The 25316-nt window shown below is 39.7% G+C and overlaps 1 protein-coding gene across 2 annotated transcripts in view; it reads left to right on the forward strand.

Annotated features, from left to right (window-relative positions):
- The window catches only part of dok6 (docking protein 6), a 50516-nt gene extending 25282 nt beyond the window's left edge, over window positions 1-25234 (forward strand). The window contains exons 3-9 of one of the 2 annotated variants that reach the window (XM_017406323.3): window positions 4460-4574; window positions 8866-8985; window positions 12603-12792; window positions 13118-13256; window positions 14830-14935; window positions 20207-20239; window positions 22101-25234. In XM_017406323.3, coding sequence (XP_017261812.1) covers window positions 4460-4574; window positions 8866-8985; window positions 12603-12792; window positions 13118-13256; window positions 14830-14935; window positions 20207-20239; window positions 22101-22255 — 858 coding nt within the window. In that variant the 3' untranslated portion in view covers window positions 22256-25234. The remainder of the gene's footprint in view (window positions 1-4459; window positions 4575-8865; window positions 8986-12602; window positions 12793-13117; window positions 13257-14829; window positions 14936-20206; window positions 20240-22100) is intronic. The other variant, XM_017406324.3, reaches the window with a different exon arrangement.
- The last annotated feature ends 82 nt before the right edge of the window (window positions 25235-25316 follow it).

The raw sequence follows: 25316 nt of genomic DNA on the forward strand, positions 1-25316 counted from the left end.
ATATGACATGTAAGTCTGTGATAATGTTGTCAATATATGGATTTTTCTCTATCTTGTAGGCATTCATGGTGGTAAGATCTTGATTGGTATTTGTTTTACACTTAAAAAAAACAACAAAAAAACTAAAAGAAGACTAAACCTGGTGTGTTTGCTTCACGGGCAGCTTTGGATATTAACATGCAGAGCACAATTATCAGCCAACAGCCAAGAGTTTCATTTTGTAATTTGGCCAACCAGTGGAATTAATTAGCCTCAGATGGTAACATCAGCTGAGAATTACTCACCAAATACTTAACACAGAATAATAGTGTGATACTTTTTGTTTTTATTTTAATCATTTTGTTGTAAATTGCTTTACTTTTTGTTTCAAACTCAGTGTTTTTACTTTATATCTACAGGGCACTCAGCTGTTTTAAACACAAGATAAGCACCTTTATATTAAAAGTTTTTTCCACTGGCCTTGAATGATGGCGTTAAGGATCTATTAGGGCTCATTTTACAACTTTATCTTGTCCTTTGGGCCTTTTTTCCTCTCTTTTGAAAGTAATAATCCTTTGTATATTATCTCTCTCCTCACCTCCTGAGCCCTTTGAAATGCTCCAATTATGATTCATTATCCTGGTAAGTGGAGACGATGTTAAAGGAAAATCATGTACAGTGTTTTATCGTAATGAGAGGAGATAACAGCAGATAATAGAGGACTATGAAAAAAAAAGCTTTCTTACGTGGTTTTAGTTTGAGAGGCAATTTAGTTATCTTTTGACTACCTTGTCATTATGAGGCAGAATGAGGAGGTCTCATTTCTAGCTGAAATGTTACTATTTTGTTTTCTGATTCTTGCTTTTTCTTGTAAGCACAAGCTAGATAGAGGTTATATCGTCTTTGTTAGCATCACTTCCTGCTGTAGTATCAGTCTTGTCTTGTGAATTGGGTGTCTCTCTGCCTAGTACATCATGCTGTCATTTGGGGCAACCTGTGTGGCTGTAAGCCCCCTCCCAGAGGGATCTCATACAGCCAGTGCTGGAGGGAGCAATGGGTTCGCGCATGCACCAGTGCACCTGGTAATGCATTGCCTCCAAGATCAAGAAAGGTCCTGTCTGAGGGCTTCATTCAACGCTGCAGTGCTTTGGGGAGGAAATGGGTTGCAATGGTGGCTGATTTACACAATCAACACAAGGGGGATTATATCTTTTCTCTCACTTTTGTCTTTCTTTTATCTGTTAGGCACTCTTTTCTGCTCTCTTTTGCAGCTTTCTCTGTCTGAGGACTACTGGCCCACACAGTAAAATGGACCTTGCATAATTTTAGACATATTTTTAGCTCTCCACAGAGTTGTCTTTGGGTGGACTGCATTTGTTGTGCTCCCTTGTGGAAAGATGGAGCTGTATTCTCAATATTGGAAACGGGTAAAGTAAGCAGGGCTGATCCAAATGGGGCACATGTTTGTTCGTTCACCACAGAGGTCTAAAGTAAAACAGCTGTTGAGCTATATCTCATGCAAATTTGCTATGATATTATTGATGCCTCAGGGTGAAACCAATTTATTTCAAACAGGTGGCTGTTTTTGTCTTGCACCGTTCTTGCCATACAGACAAAAAAAAGTGAGAAGACGTCAATATGTCAACACTGAATTAAATGGTATTGCGAAGCATCTTGTTAAAATTAATTGCCGCAAACACAATGAAGTAGCAACGTTCAAGGGTGGGAACATAACTGACACGAACACAGGACTTTCTTTAATACACTGCTTTTCCAGGACTTTTCCCTGTGGGGTGCACACTTTTTGACCTAGTTCCAATCTTCGGCATTTTATTTTAGGCTATTCTTATCTTTGTTTGCAGGTTCTGTTTAGTTTTGGGAAAAACTTCTTGTTTTGGGGTTTGTCACTGTTTGGAAACAAATCTACTTGTTTAGGTTTTGGAAAAGCTACTGGACTTGGCCACTTGCCTTCCCTAGAAAACAATAAAAGTAGGTGAATAAGGACATTACTACTACAGCCTAATCGTTTTAATAAAGTGTAAACCATCATGTGGGACCACCATTTTTTGGAGATCACGAACCAGGATCCTTACTCTAATGTTGCAGGAACTTTGGACATGATTGAAAAACTTGTGTAACAAATTAACTCTCATCATAGTCACAAAGTCATTGCTAATGTTTGGAACCAGTCTTGAGTCCCTTTCAGTTTAGAGAGTCAGAAAATGTGAGACAATTTTGGGAGGGTTTGGTGATCTAAGACAGTGGTTCCCAAGCCTGGTCCTCAAGGAACACTATCCTGCATGTTTTTATTGTTTCTCCTCTCTTCAACAGGTCTTTAAGTTCTGAAGAAGCCTGTTAATCACTCACTCATTCAAATCAGGTGTGTCAAAGCAGGGAAACAACTAAAACATGCAGGATAGTGTTCCTTGAGGACCAGGCTTGGGAATCACTGATCTGAATTGGAACTGGACTGGAACTGGAAACAAAAAGAATAAACTGCAATCAAACTGAGACATAATCATTTATTTTCTGAATAAACTGCAACAAAAATAGCACATTATATGCAGAAGTATCACAATTTGAGAAACTAGCTTTAGTGATTTGTTTCAATAGAATAAAGTAATACCTTGTGCAGTTTTTGAGTTACTGATGTGAGTGCATCATGTGAGATTTTCAGAGTCATTTTATGTGTCACCATGTCTCCCTAATCTTAATCTAGTACTTTTATTGTCCAACAATAATTAAGTACTCCAAAAGCATGTAGGAATAGTAATAGAGAGATGGAAAGTCAAAATAAAGATAGCACGAAAGGAAGGATGTGTAAAACTCTTATGTCCTAATGTCTCGTAGTTTATTCCCATGCTTGATAGCTGACTGACTTCCTCTGACCTTGTTACAAGGACGGTGTAACTTGCAGATAAGGGCCACTAAAGAATGATGTTTTCTATCATCATTTACTTTTGCCACAGGGTGTGCATCAAGCATGGCCACAGAAAAATAAGTTGAACTAGAAAATTATTGAAGAAATTTTGCACGGTGCGAGTGCAGCTATACTGCCCAAAATCCAACATAACTTTGTAATAATCTAAGATGTATAAAAAGTGTGAAGAGAACCATGATTTTAAATTTGGTGCCAGTGGCAAATTATAGTGAGGTCTTATGTGTTTCACCAAAATCCCATTTATATCCTTTTTTTCTTGTAGATTTGTGCATATTTTTTCTAGGTTGTGTGACGTACCACTGCCTAAAGTCATATCACACTATTCCCCATTGAGCTGCATGTTTTGATGTATAATTTGCATGTGAATTTTAAAGCTGTGCCGTAAAATAACAGACTTTTTTTTTAACAAAATAGTAATGAGGGTGCGTCAGTGCTTATGCATTGGCACCCTTAAATATGCAGCTGTAGAATAGTTCTCTGCACAAAAGCCAATGGTAAACGGCATCAGTGTAAAATAAAAACTGGTACAATGGGCTCTTAATCATACATATGACAAGGTAGGAATGAGAATTATTATACATCCTGTATATACAAGAATAACCAAAATGAGCAACGTTTATGGTTTTAAACTTGCTTTTGGAAAGAGATGACTTCAGTTAAGAATGTGAAAGCTTAATTACAGAACAACGTTCAAATAAACGAAAAGCTGTTGTTACAGGCTAAACAAAAAGAAACGGGAGGCTGGGGAGCTGCACACTACAGAACAATCTTCTGCTGAACTTTGCTGAGCTTCAATAAGAAGAACAGTAGAAGAAAATTCATTACATGTCATGGTATCGAACAAAGAAATCTAGAGTCCAAATATGGTGTGTGTGTGTGTGTCAGTGTGTTATAAGGTTTGGTCTTTTAACCTTTAACAGTTCAGCTTTACAACATGGGCAGTGAGCCCAGCTAATTCATTTGTAACAGTCTGGCAAAGGGCCCACAGTTAGCACACAATAGACTACATTAATGTAATGGGTCTTATCTGCTGGAGAGAGTGAACAGGGAGAAGACTGTTGAACAAAATGGCCTGTGAATGCCGGTGATATTCAATAAAATGCAATCTTCTCTTTTTTCATTCACCATAAGCCACTTGGTAAAGTGATTTAGATGCTTATGATTGCTTTCCTCTGTATTAACTGGAAGAGTCGCTTGAAGAAGACGCACAACAATGGATGTGCAGTGTATCCAGAGCGAGCTTTAGTGCACATTTATTCATAAGAGTGCTTTTAACATAAATAACATGCGTGCATATTACACATTACATTACAGCAGGCACCATCCTTCAAAAAGGGAAATTTGTGTGATTTCTTTTTTTACTTAAGCTTTTTAGAATCTTCAGGATAAATACCACCATTTATTTATTTCTTATGGTCTTTTTGACTTTACGACTCTCCATCACCATCAACATACTCTTCTACTTTCTGTATTACACCTTGCTGTTGTTGCTGCTGGGTTCATTCAAGGTACTGTGCTCCTTTTTTTTTTTTTTGCTAGATTATTGAGCTCAGTAACATCAAGAACATTACCCGGATGCCACGGGAGACAAAGAAGCATGCTGTCGCTATCATCTTCTGTGATGACACGTCCAAGACATTTGCCTGTGAATCAGGTTAGTGCCTTTTTCTTTATGCAAAGTTCGAAATTGTCTTTTTTAGCTACAGAGGTAGCAAAGCAGGGGGGGGGGATCAATTGATTCTCCTTTCATGTAGGATGTGGTTTTTGAAAAGTTTGATGGAGGAATAATGAGAAGTTAGAGGCCAAAAGGGAAAGAAAAATAGAGAAAAGTGAAGGAGGCGGTGGAGAATTGGAGCTGAGCCAAGTAATGCTCATTTGCCACAATATTAAGAAGTAGGAGAGTGTGTACTGAAATATTGATTTTTATTGTGCAGGTATGAAAAGCAATATTAGGCATAATTTGTGGTTTTTTTCTGCCCAATTATGCACTGTAACAATAGAGATTGCTTCTAATACGTGGGTAGAAAGCCAAAGAGGCACAAGACCTCCAGAGCTGAATATGGAAAACGGCTTGAACCACTATAGCTAAACTAACAAAAATAAAAAAATGAATGCTTGAAGGAGTGTGCATGCATGTGTGCGCATAAAGTTTGGATATTTGGGCACTGTTAAAGGGCAGAATGTTTTTCTTAACTCTGTCTTCTACAATCTTTCAGTTTTTGTCCTTTAGTTTTGGCTCAGTCCCGCCTCACGCTGATATTTTCCAATCTTGTGACCACTGACCTCCCATAGAACTTCACTTCCTGGAAGTCCTTCATAAATATGAACTCCATCCTGAAAATATTTCTGAAAAAAAAACCAACACTGCATGTCTGGAAGCATGTTAACGCTTGCTTTCAGGAAGGGATGTTGGCTTTGTGTGCTGCAGAAACTGCAACCAAACTGTTTCAAAAACTATTTATCAGTCTTGAGTTTTGATCTGGAGGATTTTTGTTGCCTTTTTCCTGTACAACTCTAGGATGCTCCTCTCATAACCTGCTCACTGAAGGTTTACATTGAATGAAGGTCAGAACTTTGACTTAAATAACCCAAAATGTTCACTTTTAAATTTTTTTGCATTTGTAGGGTAAAAACAATAATGTGCTTTGGCCATTGACATGACTTTAGGAGATTTAAATCACAGACTGGAGTGACAAAACAGTAAATATGTAAGACAGGAAAAACTCAAAATGGTCCATATAAACTCTCATGGGACGAGACAGTTCCTACTGCTGTAGCCTGGCAGCAAAAAATGTCTGCTATAAAGATAATGGGTACAAGATGTATACTGTCAAAAATGCTTATCTGCACAGTTGGCACACAAAGGCAACCAGCCTTCGTCAGAGCCAGAGAGTTGTTTCACTGAAAAAGACAGCTTGACCTGCTATCAGAATGTAGTCAGACTTTTGTGACAATCCTGCAGCTTCTAGTAGAGAAACACCTCTTAAATCTTAATGGCATTGACAGGAGTTCAAGCATTTTCTTTTAAAAAAATTACTATTTTACTTCACAGTTCACTGGTACATCAGTTTTGACAAGCCACATACAACAAAACAGATTCAAACCATGATGATACCACCACTGTGCTCCAAATAACTGCTAAAATAGGTTCACAAACATTAGCTGCTTACAGATTTACATGGATCATTTTACAAAATAAACACCCTACTGTGATCATCTTTCTTTTTTTTCATTGTTCAAATTATCTTTAAGCACAACCATAGGAAAACTCAAACATCTTTTTTCACATCTTTAAAGCCATTATGGGTAAGTAAATGGAAAAATTAAGTAAGATTTAAATTCAAATTAATTTAACATAAACTCATGTATAAAAGATTCAGATTTAGCAAGCTTCCCCTCAACCACAGAACGGTATTAATGGGAGAATGGATTTTAAAAGTGAACCTGACAGCCTTTCGAACCCCCTATTCAAAGACAATATTCAAATTTGCACAAAACATTCTGAGACGCTGCCTGCTTTCTTGGAGACAGAGGGCTTTTATCACTTATTAAAATCTTCTGGTGTTTTATTTTTAAATTCGCTAACCTTTTGAAGCACCCACCCAAGCACTGCCATGTGTGCTGTCAATAAAACACAGAATAAAACAGAGAAAAACAATATAATCCTATGTTTTTGACAGCTCTGGGTGCAGCTGTCAAATATGCACATAAAGAAAGATGAGAGTGTGACCTCAAGTTATGACTATTGTTGAAAATGTCAACTCTTTAATTCCACGGAGGGTTTGGGTCTGACAAATACGGAGACACGTGGAAATACAGTACGTATTGTCTGATAATGAGTTCAGAGAGTCTCCCGATTTGATTTTTTCATGCAGCATACTCTCACTCTAGCCTCATCTTGCTTTTTTTTTTCTTTGTGTGTTTGCTTTCTCATGCTCATCACACAAAATGCTAGTTCTAGACACATCCTGCCGTATCTCTTAATGCGTCCCACGTCGAGCGGCCCAGGTGCCGCTGCGCTGATGAAGTGTTTGTTTAGCTGATTTTTCCACTCAGTGGCCTCAAAAAGTGTAGGGTTCAAAAACACTTAAAGGCCACGGCAAAGGGAATGAATGGAGGCGCGAGGAAAAAGCGGAATTTCTGTTTTCTTGTGTGTGTGTGTGTGTGTGTGTGTAAATGAAGTGCTTCAGAACAGCTGCAGACCTTTCCTCAACCCTTCGGTCCAATCTGCTTTTTTTTTTCACTTAGTTTGTTTTATAATGCTGACATTTACACAACCTTCTCTCGAGAAATGAACATACCTGTCACGCATGTCCTCAAAGCACACGACATGCTAGTATTCACATGCGTGTGTGTTTCTGTCCACATGAGTGGCTATAGTTACATCTCCAAGACTATGAACGGGAGGCTTCATGTAGATGAACAACTCTGGTGTTTTCCATTTTTTATTAAGGTTTGACCAAAACAGCTCCAACTCTGTCATTTCTCACGCGAAGATGATCTTAGTCTAAAACCCTGTCATGAAAGGGTGATATGCATTCTTTAAGAAAGTCCTTTCATTTTCTAATATCATTCAGCCCTATTGTGGACCAAGGAGAAGAAAGTCCAAACAAAGAAAATGATCTGAAACAGCTGCTGCACCATAATATAAAAGGGAAGTTGTAGAAACTGGACACCATGTTGTCACATCTGAATGAGACATTGGCCAGTAGTGAGCTGATTTTATTTTGGTGCAAACCTTTGGCTTTATTAGGTTTGAGCCAATATGAATAAAACATTCAGATTATGTAAAAACGTCTTAAAGATTTCTTAAAGAGTGAGCTCAAATGTGAACGGCAGCCAAAAGCTAATTACAAGAAACTGGAAAACCCAAGAGCCGCTCCTGCACATAACTCAGCGTAAAGGCTTAAAAGACTGCATATTTCACAACACTTTGACTTCTGCTGTGCTGGTAGATGGGGTTATTAAAACAGAGAATGTTTCTACTTAAAAACAACAACACAAAAAAAGAAATATTAAGCATTTTGAGAAGTTTGTTTATTTTATCACTAAGATTTGGTTGTGAAGAAGAGAGCTTTTGGTGCATTAAATTCCTTGAAGGTATGCATATTGTCTCCATCTTTCTTGACAGAGTTTATTATTAAGATCATCTTATGTTGAGAAGTGATGGAGTTATAGTTGTTTTGGTCAAACCTTGTAAATGATGTCTCATGGACACTGCAAGATCTTGGGTTAACTGTAACTACCGTGCTACCACCACACCAAATATTAGCCCAGTGTATGTAAAATTAGCTGAGTTGTAGCCATTTTTGTCCTTGCTAAGATTGCTTAGCTGTGGCGGCCATCTTGATCGGGGTTGACTTAATTACAGACTTACATCCACTGATGACTTTCTGAGAGTTTCATTAAATCTGCACATTAACAAACACTAATGAACAGGCACAGACATGGACAAAAACATTATCACCTTCAGTGGTGGGTGATAATATTAAAGCAGGGTAAATCAGCTGTCATTGCTCTGCTCAAAAGTGAGGTAAATGACATCAACTCTATTAAAAAAACAAGTAATGTATTCCGTTTTTTACCTTTTGAAAACCTTGGATATTTAGAAAGGAATAACAGAAGTGCTGATCTTTATTTTGACTGCTTTCTATTTGAGTGTTGGCAAAGGCAGAAGGATCTCTTCTCTCTTCCTCCCATCCTTTATCTGTCATTTGGTTTTGCTGAACTCAATAGATTTTTTTTTCACCTACATCAAATAGATCAGATTGATTCCCCCCCTTAGTTACTGTTAGTTTTCCAGCTAAATACATACATCATTTTGTTTTGAAACTCCTCAAGTGACTCATGTTTGTGTGAAAGGACCCTGAAGGTAAAAGTTGTACAGGCAGGATGTTTAATATGAGGGAGCTGTGTGGCTGTTTAAAGGTGCCTTCACTTTGCAGAGCTGGATTCAGAGGAATGGTGCAAACTGCTGTGCATGGAGTGTCTGGGCACCCGTCTGACTGACATCAGCCTGGGAGAGCCGGACCTGTTAGCAGCGGGGGTGCAGCGAGAACAGAACGGTGAGTGCCCAATTAGTCCCTGCTAACACAGACTGCTATTTGGGGTCAATCTCTTTCACTCAGCTCGCTGCCGAGCAGTTAGCTGTTGCATTCGGGGGCCTGTTTGTGTTAAAGCAACTGAGACTTCAGAGGGCCGGGGGAGTGGAACAGCCACTGTCCAATTAGGCCTTGCTAATAAGGACGTTTTTTTTTTTGTTTGTTTTTGTCGATATTTGATTTAAAATCCCATGTTAGAGTCTTTAGTTGTATTAGCACGCTATCGTTCAGCTTCAGAGCCATGTTTGGATGAGTGTGTGCGTAAGCACAGGTCACAGGCTGTGTCGGGGCCTCTGTTCCTGGCCTAATGAGAGGTGCTGTGCATTACTGGCTTCCCCCGTAATGAAGCTTGTCATGGAGATGGATGAGATTATGGCCGCTAAAGCTGCGTGAAATAAATGTGCCTTGCCAAATATTCCACTCACAGAAAATGGTAAATAGAGGCGAGAACAGTACCCCGCTATCACAGAAAAGCTCATTTTCTGTTAGGCACAAAAAGGAGGAGGAGTTTAAGTTTTTAAAAGAGTGAGTTTTGAAAGAAATTAGCCGTATTTGGCCTCATTTGTAGAAGATATTGGTGCACAAGCTTTTGACCGAGATGGGGTGATGCTGCTGAAGCGTAACACAATCCCTCTTCTTTCTGTCATGGCTGGAATCGTGCTGTTTGCTGTTCATTTAAAGGTTTCAGCAGGATGTGATTGAAACACACCGAACTGGCACCTCTCACCCTGCCTTTCAACAAATGACTCAAACAGCTTCAGCTTGCACTTTCAAATATTGCCTCCAACCCCCCAAACAGGAGGGGCCAGTAATTAGATCAGAGTTCATTTTCACTGCCCCCAAGAATATGCCACACCGTGACATTGCTGCTTTTCTGTCCACTGGAGATACGTGGTTTATTTAGAATCATTAAACGTAATTAGTGAGACCTAATTTAGATTGTGGGCAACATTCTCTCTGCCTGTTGGTCTGCCTCAGAGAGATGGTTTAATGTGAACGAGACACTTTATTATCTTTATTTCACAGTAATGGATGCCTAGTTATAGCTGTAACTTGGTTACATTTATTTCAAACACCTAACATGCTATATCAAATATTAACTACAAGTAAGGATGTTTAAATAAGACCTACTTTTCTACACTTTGTTTCTGCACAGTGGTCATATTTAATCATCTTTGCAAGAAATTAAAGATTTCAAGGTTTCAGCCTCAAAAAGTAAAGCCAAATCTAATCTTGACAAACCTAGTGTTATTGATTTGCATAGCAGACTGTGAAAAGTAAATTATGGCTTTTTTTTTTCAGTTTTCTTTAACCAGGAATGTTTCATTGAGATAAATTATTTATTTTTCAAGAGAATCCTGGGGGAGGACATGTTAGGGGAAGCTGGGTTTGAACCGGCGACCCTCCAGTCAGTGGACATCTGCTTTTCCCTCTAGCCTCAGCCACTCGATTAATTAGTTGAACAAATAATTAGGCTGATCTTTGCCAATTTTTTAAAATGTCTGAACATTTTAAGCCAATTAAAAAGGCAGACACTTCTGTGGGTAGCACAATGCACAAAACTTGTGTCAGTGTGCTGCCTTTGGGTGCTTTTTGGCACAACACCTGCAGATTCCAAAGATAGTTTCATTTTTATAACTCAACTTTCAGCTTTATTATTCTTTACTATAGTTCATAAAATAAAATTACAGACTGTTGACCAAAGTCATCGTCTCAATCATCACCAGTGACTTTGTAGTCTTAAAAGCATCACAACACAAAACCTAATGTTTTAACATCTAGAATTGCTTTAAATTAACTTGTTCTGAGCCCTATTCTTTCACACACTCTACCATTAACTGGGGATGGGCGTTTTAAACAAAAAAAGTCTTCAATTTTGTCTGTAATTATTGGATTTTGTCATGTTGGGTAGAGAAGGAGGCGAACCCAGAACACAGAAAACTAAACTAAATAAAGAAACTAATTGATTAAAATAAAAGATAATCAAAAACAAAGGCTGACGTGGCATCAAAACTGAGACACGAGCTGAGAGGGACAACCAGACAGCCCATGAAGCGACAACAGACCAGCGAGGAAGTGAAGGGATGACCGGGTTTTAAAGACAGGAGGTAATTAGGGGAAGTGGGCACAGGTGAGATGATTACAAAACTTGGGGCAGGTGTGGATGGGCGTGGCAGGCAGACAAGAGAGGCTCAGAGAACAAGACAAAACGTGAAGACAACAATGAATCCAAACCAAAAGGAACCAGAAACACTAAATACAAAACAAACACCCAGTTAAACCGAATCCTGACAGAATTTTCTTTGAATATTTGATCCTCTGTATTCTGGCAGTAAAGCTAAACGCACATGTGACCATCGTTTCCACTTAATACTGTAATCCTTTCAAAATAAACTGCAATGGCAGACAGACACTGGGATGCTCAGGGTTGTTTTTCATTTACTTATTAATTTTTTTCAGGGGGAGGTGGGGTGGTCAGTAGGTGTTGTGTCAGAAAAAAAGCACAGGGGCTGGAAAAGTACCCTGTCGCGACCACTAGACCTGTCAAGAATAATGTTCAATGGAAAATTATGAACGTATTTAGTATCCCATCATCTACACTTCATAAAATCATCCACACCATGTCCTTCATACTAAAGAAAAGCAGGACCATCTAGCTTGATATCAGCTCCTAGCCTGCCTCTATGATGGTATGGAGGTTCATTAGTTCCTCTTGCATGTGCAGTTTACACATCTGAAAAAGGCACCATCCATGCAGAAAAATACATACAGGTTTTAGAATAACATATGCTCCCATTTAACAAAAAACAAACAAGAAAATAACAAAAAAACCAAACAAACAAACAAACATCAAAGAAGACTTAGGTAGAATCAGACCAGAATCAGAAAAACAAAATTCCTTCCAAAACCTCCAGCTGCTGCTCTCCTCTGTTCCTAGACGTTTACAGCTAGGTAAAAGAAGTGATGCTGAACAGAGGGGAAACATGGCTCTGACCCATCTTTTTGAGATGTTTTATATAGTTTCTTAGTTTCAACATTTGATACATTTACTATGTTCCACTGGGATTAAAATATGGCTTTATAAGATTTGCAAACCATTGCATTTGTCTTTTATTTACATTTTACACAACATCCCAGCTCATTTGGAGTTGCACATTAGGGAAGATTAATTAGTTTATTTTCTCTTTTGCAGTTTGTTGCTTTTTATTTGCAATTTGAATGAAACACTGAATAAAACTCCGATGGGTTTGGTATTGATTTATGTGACTCATAGAAAAGTGACAACAGTTTGCTATTACACATCAAATATTTTAAAAGCTGGATTTTAAAACCATCTGTTTACACAATCAAAAATTACTGATACATTAATAATGAGTTAAATGTTGTTGAAGAAATCTCCAAATTTAAGTCTGGAGCAGTTTGATATTTTTCCATGGAAAGTGTAAATGAATCCTGTTACTAAATATCTGCATTTTATCACAAGTGCTGTGTTTTAAGGTGAGTGTGAAAGGAAGTTGTTGCTGTAATTATTCTTCACTGTGAGATTCCTCCTTTTAGGAAATGTTTGTGAATTCTTGCAGAACGTTTCAACGTGTACCTCATGCCCACCCCTAACCTGGACATCTACGGGGAGTGCACCATGCAGATCACCCACGAAAACATCTACCTGTGGGACATTCACAACGCCCGCATCAAGCTCGTCATGTGGCCTCTCAGCTCCCTGCGCAGATACGGCCGAGAGTCCACCTGGTTCACATTTGAATCCGGCAGGTGTGTGCGTGTGCAGACGCTTGTGTTATCTCAGGGGTATTTGTGCGACTGATATGCTGAAACTTAGTTTTGGAAATGCAGCCACAAAGAAACTTTTAATATCCGAAAACATCCCGGGATATATGCCGCTGAGCCCTTCGGGCGATGACGTGACAGCCGCTTCTGCGAACGCGCGTCTTCATTCGTGTGTTCGTGACTTCAGGGGGAGGGCTGCTTTCATCCACAGCCCTCCCCGAAACCGAACGTTCAGCCGTGCATATTTGTAAACCAGCAATCCGAGAGTGAGCTCGATCAAAGTGTCTCTGTGTGTGTGTTCCTGGCGCAGGATGTGTGACACAGGAGAGGGTTTGTTTACGTTCCAGACGCGAGAGGGGGAGATGATCTACCAGCGGGTCCACTCGGCCACGCTGGCTATCGCCCAGCAGCACGAGAGGATGATGGAAGAGATGGAGAAGAGTTCCCAGGTATATCTGTTTTTTTGGCTTGTTTTTTACCTCATGATGTGATCGTATTCTTGCACCGCCACCATTTCAAACATTTAAGACTCTGTTTAGGAACAGCATGCACCAAATGAAATCGTGCTGAAAGAAACACCGAGACGTGTGTGCGGAAAAACTTGTCTTTTCTTCTTTTTAAAGCCTTGATTCTTAGGCGTTTCAAGTTCACTTCCTGTTTTGATTTAGTTGGATCAAACAAAGGATTTCACTGAGAATATTTTTAGAAACATTTGAACTAATAAGTCATGATTTTCAAACACACCCACACACAAGACTGCAGATTTCTCCTTAGGTTTTGTTACATCGTCTTTCTCTGTGTTGGACCAGAAGCCCTCTGACACCCCACAGTCTTGGCCTCTGCTCCCTCCTTCCCCTCCTTCCTTCCTTCCTCTCCGCGATCATCTGTATTTTTTTATTTATCTAGCCTTGACCATATGGCCATGCTCCTATATGCCATGATTTAAAGAACAGGTCTAACAGAGCTAATATAACCAAACTGTAACCTACGGCCGATTTATTTAAACTACATTACCCACAGGACATTCATAGTCGTGACCCACTCTGCGCTGCTTCTGACTGGGTTGGATTTTGGGGATCAAGTGGCGCTTGACTCATAACGAACAATGATTGGTTCAAAGTTAGGCACAAGTAGTACGGTCCAGTTAAAGTCAGCCTCACTTCAGCAAACTCTTGCTCATAAAAACTCACCAGGAGAAACCAGATGTGAGGGACATTCTGCTATAAAATATGTTAAAGCTACATTCATTTAAGGTGGTATTTCTCTGTGCTGCTACTGTTGGAGACTAGTTGACGACTCAAAATTGAAAAAAAAAAAAAAAAAACAGGCAAATTTTCTGCTGCAGTTTTGTCAACTGTGTGGCTGCCTTTGAGCAGTTTTTGGAAATCGTTGCTTTTTTTGTGTGTGCGCAGCTCTCAAAACTGTATTCTAGGCTGTGCACTATATGTTGTTGTCCATCTATGCCAAGATTTTAATTTGGGATATTTTAATACCGAATTGGTAACATATTAATAATCCATCATATACAACACTATTTAGATAAAAATGTGGTTACACTATAAAACATTGAAAAAAAAAAAGTATGGAAAACAGTGACACACAATTTTTTTTTTGGGGGTGTTCATGGAGTTCTATACACATACAAGCATACCCCACTTACTGCATGCATCCTTTAATAAAGGTTAACTTAATAAAGTTTACAGAAATATGTCCAAGTATTGTTTTTTACAGTAGTTAAATTTAACAGTTTGTAATTTGCTAATTGCTAGTATTACAGTATGTCACAAATGGTACAGGGTAGGTAGGGTAATAGTCCAGGTGCTTTTTTCCTCCACTTCAGGCACCGATCCAGTCGTAAAACATCATGAACTTAAATGCATCCTCATCCTAACCATCAAGCAGCCATTCAGCCTGGAGACACGTTCACACTCCTCTTTGTGTATTGACTGATGTAGATCAGTTTCTCTCGCTGTGAGGGAGTGATGGCAAAGTGAAACACTTAAAATATTCTGTCTGTTTCAGTTCCACTCCAGAGAGATGTTAACCAAGTCCATCTCCCTGCCGCGCAGCGCCTACTGGCAGCACATCACGCGCCAAACCAGCGTGGGAGATCTCTACGGTTACCAAGGTACAAGTACAAGCAGGAATTTTCCTAATTATCAAACTCGCTGTGTTGCTTTTTATTTTTACCTGAAAATAAAGCAAAAGCAAACGAGCACAGGACAACACTGTTAATGAGGGTTTTTACAATAGCTGGCCTTTGGCTATACCAATGATGTACCTGCAGAAAGAAAACAATTCTAGTTATTTCCTGAGGGTGGAATTTACTGATGTCACTTAAACACCTCACATGCAGATTTTAGGACCAGTCTAGTTTCTGACAAAAGCTGTTATTTGCTCTTGACCAGCAAAGATTTGATACTTCTTCTGTAACATCTATTTTTTTAGAGCTACAGTCCATAATTTAGCAGTCAAAATTATAAAAGAAAAACTTGTTAAGCACTGGAAGCATTTCTTTTGTAGGAAAAAAACAAAACCATATGTGTATTTTATGCCTTTCCATCTGAATGACAAACTATTTTTCACCACCTTGGCCTTGAAATATTTGTCATCCTTCAAATACAAATTAATTTTTTAATTAAAATAACTGTTTGTTGAGTGTAATCAACAATTATAGCATAGATTGGAAAACCAAATTGTAGCCCTATTTTCTGGGCTTGGACATCACTGAGGAAAAAAATGCATTGGCCACCAAATTTAAAACTCTCACCCAGGACATTGTTGGGGTGGGTGTTCACCTGCAGCAGATTAATGACCACAAGCATGGTAAATAGTCTACAAGAGCAGCAAATGAAAATCGCAGCTCAGTCAGAGCCCAAGTTTTAGGCTAGCCAAAAATAGCGCTGAACTAGATCTTTGATAAAAAGAAACAAACAAAAAGAGACACTCGCTAAATTACACAATGACATCTTATTTGTGTGTGTGATTATGCAAAGGAACACTTTCATGTCGAGATGTCTACAACCGAGGGAGGAATTCACCACAGATGCATCTGCACCACTACACACAACATCTAAATCCAACACCTTTTGACCTGTGTGTGCAGATCAACCGCACATTATGTTAAAAAAAAAAGAAATGTGTGTGTTTTAATGTCTAGATGACGACCAGCAGCAGAAAGGTGATTAGTGAGCTGATGATATTATCCTGTCCATAGTATTAGTTGATTAGAAGACTTATCTGAGGATTATGGGACTTTTTGCTTTCACTGACAGAGCAAAAAAGAAAGCCAAGCAAGCATGAAAGCATCGACCTAACGTCATAATTTTCCTTTGAAAAGCTAAGACTGTTTTAGAGCATTCCCCCCCCCCCCCCCCCCCCCCCCCAGCTCATTATCATTTAATTGTAGCCTGATAAGCTTAAAAGCAAAATGTGCGGTCTCCGCTGCAAACATCAACATGTTTTTATGTAGCATAAGCTAAAAGATAAAGCTGCCACCTCTGAGCTCGTTCTATAGTAGCCCCAGTCTCAGTGAATTCTCCTTTTAAACTCTTTCTCTGAAACTCCGGTGAGCAGAGGAGCTTCTCTGCCATCCATCACCTTGGCGTCTCCACTGGTCCTCCCACACTTTCCCCGCGTCCCGCCGGTTCACAACAAACCTCCACCTTCTCCTGCTCATACACATTCAGTGCTGCCGTTATTTCCCTCCTTCCCTATGAATAAATTGAATGCATCAGTGTGTTTGAGGTCTTGTCAGACAAGGAGGACGACAAGGTGATTCTGGGGAGCGATGGGAGTTTAAGTCTCCTTGTGTCATGGGATGTTTGGACTGTGAAAGACATGTGATGAATACGTTTCTAAGGACAGGTACTGCTTTGATCTTGGGGGCAAGCCATTCTGGAATGAAACCAACCGTAGATAATGATTGCATTTATTCCTCCTTGACGTAAGGTCTCTATCATTCTGGGGGTAATTTGCAATCTGTATATGTATGTCAACAGAAAATAAACTCTTAGCACAGTTCTCAGTATGTGTGGTGAGATGTACACATATTTTGTGTTGCAGAATATAAGGAAAATATCTAGTTGTGGTAATATTATTGAGCATGTTTTTATTAAAAAGATTCAGTTCAATTAAATTCAATTTATATAGACTTTGCTAGATTTGCTTTGTATTATGATGCTTCAAATGTTTTTAATTGGTGAGAGGTCTGGACTACAGGTCCAGACCTAGTTCTGCTCTCTGTTTCTTCTGCTACAAAGCCATGCTGTTGATATATAATATGCATGCAGTTTAGCATTGTCCTGCTGAAATATTAAAGACTTTCCCTGAAAAAAGGCATAATTTGATTGGGGTCACATGTTGTTCCAAAATCTGTACATAATTTTCTGCGTTGATGGGGCCTTTCTAGATGTGTAAGCTGCCCATGCCAGAGGCACTGGGGTAGACTTTAGTACTGTGGCCACCATGATTTCCAAAAAGAATTTCAACTTAAGTCTAGTGAACCTCTGCCCATCTTTACTTTTAAGAGACTCAGTTTCTCTAAAATGCTCTTTTTATACCCAGTCCTCTTACTGACCTGTTGCCAATTAGCTTAATGAGTTGCAAAATATTCTTCAAGTTGTCATTTTACCCCTCTTTTTATAGCCTTTTGTTGTCCCTGTTCCAGTTTTTCTTTTAAATGTGTTGCTACCATCAAATTTTAAATTACCTTTTTTTTAATCCAATTTCTTAGTTTAACCATCTAATATGTTTATTATGTTCCATTCTGAATAAAATATGGGTTTATGACATGTGCAAATCATTGCATTAATTTTTAATTACATCTTACACAATGTCACAACTTTTTTGCATTTGGGATTGTACATTCAGTGATTACTTTCTGAGTTTCATTAAAATCCATCTACTGTTTTAAAATATATTATGCTAACATGACAAACACACATTATCACCTTTTACCTTCGGTAGCAAGCAATTAAAACTTCTCAATCTTCTACTAGAAATAAACCAAAACAGCCTAATTTCACCTGACTTTAGCGCCAGTTATTTCCCTTGTTTTGCATCTGCACTGATCTCTCCTGCCTGTTAAAGGTAAGAATGTGTCATCATCCTGTTCTTGCAGCTCGTCTGTTGCCTTTGATACTCACTACCTCTTGGTAAAATCCCTTTAGTATCACTCCCAGTGGATCAAAATAAGTACAGCGCTCCCATTTCATTAGAATTGCTAATGCTACGGCAGTAAACTGTGGAGCACAATAAAACACAGAGTGAGGAGGAGTAAGAGGGATTGCCTGCAAACGGTGTAAATGAAAAAAAAAAAGATATAAGTATTCTTGTCCTTTTTTTCCTTTTCCAAGTTAGAAGTACATAATTGAACCATCTCTGACAGGCGTGGGGCCTTGCTTTTCCAGCTCAACTTTAAAGTGCACTTATTTCTATGCATCAGCAAACTCGAAGCAGCCAGCAGCCTCACTGAAATGCAAAAGAATGAATAACATTAGGAAAGAACAAGGTGGGATTCGACAGAAAGTAGGTATGTTGTCTTAGAGTCTTTACTGCAGTTTCTGGAGATTAAAAACATTCCTCTGAGGGAAGATTCGTCTCTGCAACAAATGTAATTTTTAGACGCAAAAAATGTAATAATTTTTGTTTTTATTTGTAGTGAGCAGACCTTCTAGGAGGCACTGCTGAGAGGTTTCCTGCTACATAAAATTCAGTTGTGAAATCTACTAAGATAAAGCAGATTTACATCTTCAGTGCTGTGCTCCTCTGCTAAGTCAGGCAAAGAAATAAACAAATGGGTGAATAAACCTCAGTGGGGGAAAAAGGAAGTGTTCTCCTTAATTATTCCCTCGGACCCACGGGGTGTTTGAAAGCAACCCAAGCATGACTCAGCAAATTGACTGTGCTGATTGGATATTCATCACGTGCGCGGTGAAACATTCAGAGAGCAAACACACCCGACCAACATGGTCCAAAAACCTGATTTCTAACCTCTATTCAGATGCAAATTATTACTCCGGGAACTAATAGTGTCATTATTACAGGGAAACAAAAACTAACCTGCATCTCAGATTGCCTGTGTGTGTGTGCGCATGCATGTGTTTGTTTGTCTGTTCGCAAAACATCTCAGGAGCTCCTGGACAGATTTTAGTGAAACTTTCAAGAAGTAGGGAATGAATGGATGTTGACAAATCTGTAACTTCTGGAGTCAACCCAATTCAAGATGGCCATCACAACGAATCAACGTCAGCCAACACAAAAATAGCTATAACTCCTAAATGTCGTGCGGTAGTAGCGGACAGTCGTTCACAACTCATACTTCAAGGGCTAACAGATCATGAAAGGTATTGCATGAGACTGAGCAGAAGGTTTTTCCGAGGTTTGACCAAAATGGCTACAGCTCTGTTATTTCTCAACATTTAGACAATATTAGTCTAAAACTCTGTCATGAAAGGTGGCAGGTGATGTGCATTCGTATGAGAAATGCTGGACCTTTAGTGGAACTCCGTCACTGGTTCACATCATCATATTCCAGACTTTGATGAGTGGATCATTGCACTTTCGGAGCGACAGTCGTTTCCTTTCCTCGAGCTCCTAGTTGCAGCTGCCTTGCATAATCTGGACGTCGTGGTACATGCAGCCTCCCTGCTTCCGTGGTCCCAGCTGCTGCTAGGCTGCCATCTGGGTTGTTACACTTTGAGGAAGCAAGGTGCAGACAGGTGTGTGTCAACATGCATGCATGAATAGCTGCTTGTGTCCTCGCCGCTCCTCTCTGTCTCTGTGTGGAGTGTGTGTGTGTGTGTGTGTGTGTGTGTGTGTCCTGTCTGCTCTGGCCCCAGCAGCTGCCACCCCAGGCCAGATAAGATGACATGACCTTCCCTGGTAATGAAAAGGCACTGACAAATCACTGTCTGCTTCTCACAGAGAGAGCACAGGAGGAGGGATGCTGACGCCATCATCCTCCGTTTCCCTCGCTCTCTCTCTCCGTTTTATTCTCTCCCTGTGGGTTTATTATTATTTTTATGTAAGTGTGTCTACATTTATGTCTCCTGTCCAAAAATATGGCCCTCTTCTAAGATCTGGCACCACAAAAACAGTGTTTATGACTGATGGGATGTGCTTCGGCCTCTCCGTCCTCTCTAGGCTCTCTGCCTCGCTTTTTCTTTTTTTTTTTTTAACCTTAATTGGCTTTGGTTGAGGAGAGGGATTGTCTTGGCAAAGATGTGAAAAGGATATGCCTGGTTGCGCACCAATCGTTTCAGCAATCTCTTAAATGCAACTCGAAGGAAAGAGAGAGCACTCACCTCTTCAGCACGCAGAAACTTTCTATACCATGAACTGAGCTGCATTTAAAACGTGAATATAGGCTTATGTTTCTTCTTCTCCTTTGTTTCAGGGAGTGGTGGAGAAGAAAGACTAAAAGACAGAGGTGTGTATGTATGACTCACCTGTTATGACAGATACTGTTTTGGTCTCACACCCACACTGGCCCCTCTGCGCCTCCTCCCACAAACTGTTCCCTAAACTCGCACAGGAAAAAGCTTTTTTTGTGTTTTTCTTTTTCTTTTTTTTTTCATTTTCAGTGTCTCTCTCTTTCTTTACTTGCACATCATATTCCTTCATGCGCCTTCTTTTTTATTTTTAACTAGACCCTCTCTCCCCGTGGCTCTGACTCGCACTCACCCAGTCACTTGACACTGATTGCCAGGCTAACTGGCTCGTGTTTTATATTCCAAGTCCTGGTGAGTTGCGTCGGAGCCCGTTTCCCTTTAATGGCATCATGACTCGTGGCTCCTCACACAGCAGCTACTCTGTGTGTGTGTGTGTGTGTGTATACTTGTTTGTGGTTTCCTTTAGGACCTTTTTCGGTCTAATTACCTACCTTGACAGGTCCAGTAGTCCTTATGGGGAGCAAAGCCAGGACCTAATACGGTGAAAAATCATTTTTGGATTAGGGAATAGGTTTAAGGCTAAGGTGGGAATTGAGTTTAGGTTAGGGTTAGGCTACAGAAATCAATGGAAGTCAATACAATGTCCTAATAAGGATAGAAAGACATGTTTATGTGTGCATGTTTACCTGGTTTCTGTTACCCTTTAAAGACCTGTTTTTGGTATGATCACCTACCTTTTCAGGACCGGTAGTCCTTATGAGGACCAAAGCCTGGTCTTAACACAGTGTCCTACTGAGGGTAGAAATACAAACCTGTGTGTGTGTGTGTGTGTGTGAATGCATGTTCTCTATGATTTGCCCAGCATTTTTGCAGCAACAACAGTTTTGAAAATGATCTTTTTGTCAATTTTGCCATTTGCAGTTCAGGAGCAAAACAATAAAACTCTAATTTGCGAATCAAATTTCAATTAACCCCTGCACGCACATCGATTCCAAAAGTCCCGCAACAACTTCCCACCAGCTTCGTTAGCGGCTTCCATGCGTGCTGCAGGTTAGACTTGATTACAGCGTTGCGTTTGGTTTTGCACCTCCTGAAATATTGATCAGTGGCCACTTCCTTCTTGTTTGGTGCACGATCAGCAGCCTGCCAGCCACTTTATCCTCAACCCACCTCTGTGTTCACATCCCCAAACAGCATCCTAATGTATTATTAATGGCCCCACAGCTGCACAGGAACAGCCCTCCGCCCGCAACTATCCATTACTCCCTCTTAGCGAGTTTAACCAAAATGAACTGCAGAGCAAATTGGTCCAATTCATTGCAATTAAGTTGCAGAAGGGGATGACAGAAAACAGTTTAGAAAATGATTTAATGAAGTTATCTTACATGGTGTTTTTAAAAAAACAAACCTGTTAACAATCTAACCAACTGTTCCAAATTAAACTAAGCTTGCCAGGTTTATATATGTATTTTTTATCACCTGTCACCAAGGGGTGATGTTTTTTCCCACGTCGTCGTGTGAGTCTGTCAGCAAGATATCTCATGAACAACTAGATGGACTTTAATGAAACTTTAAGAAGGTAATAACAGGATGTACATCTCCGAATGAACTTTCTGAGTCGACCCCTTTCAAGATGGCTGCTACAGCTAACCTTAGCAAACACAACTCAGTCACATTTACAGATAATGAGCTAAAGTTTGACGTGGTAGTCGCTGAGAGTCATCCTCAACACACACTCCGAGCACTAACAGTAACTAAGCAATGCAGTGGTACCGCGACAAGACTGACAAGGAGATATTAGTTTGTTGTTTAAGAGTAAAAGTGCAAAAACAGAAAAGAAAACCCTTTTGGTTAAATTTACTCCTTTTCAAAGTTTATCCGTATTCTTTTTCTGAACAGAATCCCGGCTGTCGATGACTTTTATCCCCCGAGCGCAGACGTTCCCCAGCTTTCTGTCTGACGAGCCGGAGCAGGAGGAGAGCCACCACCAGGAAGAGGCACCATCGCCCTCCAGTGGTTGTGAATCAAGTTGCAGCCTCAGACTGCTTCAATGACAGTGAGCTGCTCGAGCAACTGTGGACACTTTACCCATGACTGTAGATTCAGAAATCTGTACACTGACATATAATATATTGTTTCTTGGTGATACTTATTAACAACACTAGAATGAGTGGTCCTTGAAAACGATTCAGAGGATGATTGCATCCTTTTTTTGTGTGACTGCAGAGGTAACGATTGCACCAAAAATTCTTTTAGGATGGATTTAAAGTGTTTTATGTCTTCATTACTTTGTTCTTCCCTGTTTTTCCCCTATCGAAGCACTTGACAAAAACATTAAAAGCACTAACTTAATGATCTCAATTTTTAAAAGAGGTTTCGGTTCCAAAGTTGATGAAATGACATCAGGCTCAGTCCAACAATGTGCTGCCTCAGCGACCGGCTTGAGAGAAACCCCACCAGTTTTGACACATAATCCTCCCACACTTAGCTGCACTCTGCTTTCTCTCACGAATGTGAAATCGATCATTGCCTTACACCAGAACGGTTTGACGTTGATGGCAGTGATGAATCAGCTAAACTCCCTAATCGGTTACAACCGTCAAAAAAAGGCAAAAGTCATTCAGAAATGCGCTCCAAGGATAGAAGGGTGTATCGCCACGTCGGAGATGATAAAAGTGCCACCCTCTCACAGCCTCTGCTTTCATTTCTGCCTTTCACTAACTTTCACTCGGCTAAATTGACTTTAATAGCTCCTTAGCTCTTCAGCAGCTTCATCTGTCAGGAGTAACTGATGAGATGTTCGTTAGCAAAAGGCGACGACAGAGTGACCTGATGGGATGCGCTGTGCAAAACGGGAGATCAATTTGGTGTATGGGTTCTGTGAACACATGAGGGAAAGAAATGGCTCATAAAATGACCAGAAAGCAAATCGTTTATGTCCCTCAGTGTCGATTAAAGATGGAAGCAGGCTGCAGTTCTGGGAAGTGAAGCAAATGTTAAGTGCCTTAAAGCTGACCTCTGTTTTGGGAATGTCAAAGCAAACCGGATGGTGTTTGGGTCCATCAGAACACTTTTCATATGAAGTATCATCTCAATAAACACTTTCCAAGGGAGTTTCTTCACCAATTAATCATAACATTATGACCACTGACAGGTGGACAGTAAACATTTTAAATCGGAAAGGTACCAACTTATTTTCTGGACATCAGCATGAACTGCGAAATAAAACAGATTTCTGAGGTGTATGGCTTCCAAACGCCCCTCCAAACGCCCCCAAATACTCATGTGATGGGATCTGATGGCAATTATGGAAAGCAAGCCCAATCCCTGATTGCCCCAAAAATCCACAGGGTCAAAAGGATTTACTGCTGCTGAGCCAATATGAATCACTTCAGGACCCTCTGGTGGTTTCTGTCTTTGCTCTGACTTGTTGGCAAAGTTGGCAAGTGGTCATAATGTTATGGCAGATCTGTGCAGCCTCTGTTAAAATAAGCAAGCATTCAGTATAGCATAGTATTGTCCCATGAAGAGCAAAAAAGGCTCTACAGCAGAATGTATCCCAGCGCAGCCTTTAAATGAGGAAGTTGCTGATTAATGGGTGTGCGTGTCATGAGGTTCCCAGCAGGACTGAAGTTGTGACATCATGGTGGCCTTTGAGTCCGACACCCCTCCCCCACTTTTGATTTAATAGCTGCACCGTTAGCTGCCAGTTTTACACTTTGTAAAGATAAAATCTAAAAGTCGCCACTTGTAAATTCAGGATTTTTTTTTTAAGAGTAAAGTTCATGTATAGTTTGAAGACGGAAGGTCTGACTCGTTTATAATTCATCTTTAGAGTTGTTTGTGCCCAAACTGTTAGCTATAAAAGATAGGAGAAGTGTCCCTTTGTTGTCAAGCTGTTAAGTTTTAGTGCTACTATACAAACATGTTGTTTTTTTTTTGTCAAAAAAAGAAAACAACAAAAAAACTATTTCCCAAAATGTAAAAAAAAAGGACAAATTCCTGTTTACTGTTAGTAGCAGTATGCGCTAGCAAGACATTAGCACTGTAGCTAAAATAATGGCAGAAAATGTATCATATGTAATCATTCTTATTATTGTTTTCTTGGTTGCATGACTGAAATGTAACTGTATATACACATGACCCTTGCGATGATAACGACCCTATAATCTATTCAATACAAAGTGCCTTCGGACACTGACTGCAGTGACATCCAACCAAAGCAGATTTTGGGCTCGGATATGAAAAGTCTCGAGTTTTCATGAATTATTTTAGAGCCAGCGCTGAGGAAATTAAGTACAACGCTTGCAGCTCTCTGGTTTCTGTCATCAGACGCTTGTTCTTTTGGTCAAGTCAGAGGTGGGGAAAGTTAAAAATAAAAAAAATAAATCTGTAACAGTGTAATAAAAAAAAAAAGGGTTTCCATGGACAATCAAATGTAGGCAGCAAAGCAGCCCTTTCAGTCTTTTGTGTCTCTTCCCCCTCAATGTTGTCTTGTCATTGATTTGTCTTGAAGTACTCTAGGTACTGTTCCCAAGGAGCTACAAAAGTACAAGCACATTTTGTCTGAAATTTACATTTGGCAGTGGTTATTTTATGTTGTATGCAGATGAAGAAACAAGCATAATATTGAGTCTCAACTTGACTATCATTAGAAAGTTAGTCTGCATTCCAGGGCCTCAAATATCTGTGACGAGTATTTTAATTTAGGAAGACAGTTCTTGATATATTTGGCCACATCTATACCGTAGTTTTCTTGAGTTTTAGCTCAGTTGTGCTTAACTATATGTAAATTAGTCCCCTCCATTTGTACTTCCTGAAATGACTAGAGAACCCATTGCCATTTTGGTTTATTGTAGCCTTCCACTTGTTCGTTACAATATGATTGCTTGTGTCCTAAATGTCTTTCTGTCCTATAAGTTTATCTGTTATTAGCACTTTGAATACAAGAGTGTAGGACTGCAGTTTTCTCTAAATGTACATATGTAATGTTTTGATGCTCAAGGGTAATAAATTAAATGTTCTCTCATGTATCTCATCTGTTTTGAGATGTCAGTAGTGACATTTCAAACGCAGCTCGGGTGAAATTTGTTCGACAATCAGCTCAGTCTGTGA

This window comes from Kryptolebias marmoratus, linkage group LG21 (assembly GCF_001649575.2).
Source record: "Kryptolebias marmoratus isolate JLee-2015 linkage group LG21, ASM164957v2, whole genome shotgun sequence".
NCBI lineage: Eukaryota > Metazoa > Chordata > Actinopteri > Cyprinodontiformes > Rivulidae > Kryptolebias > Kryptolebias marmoratus.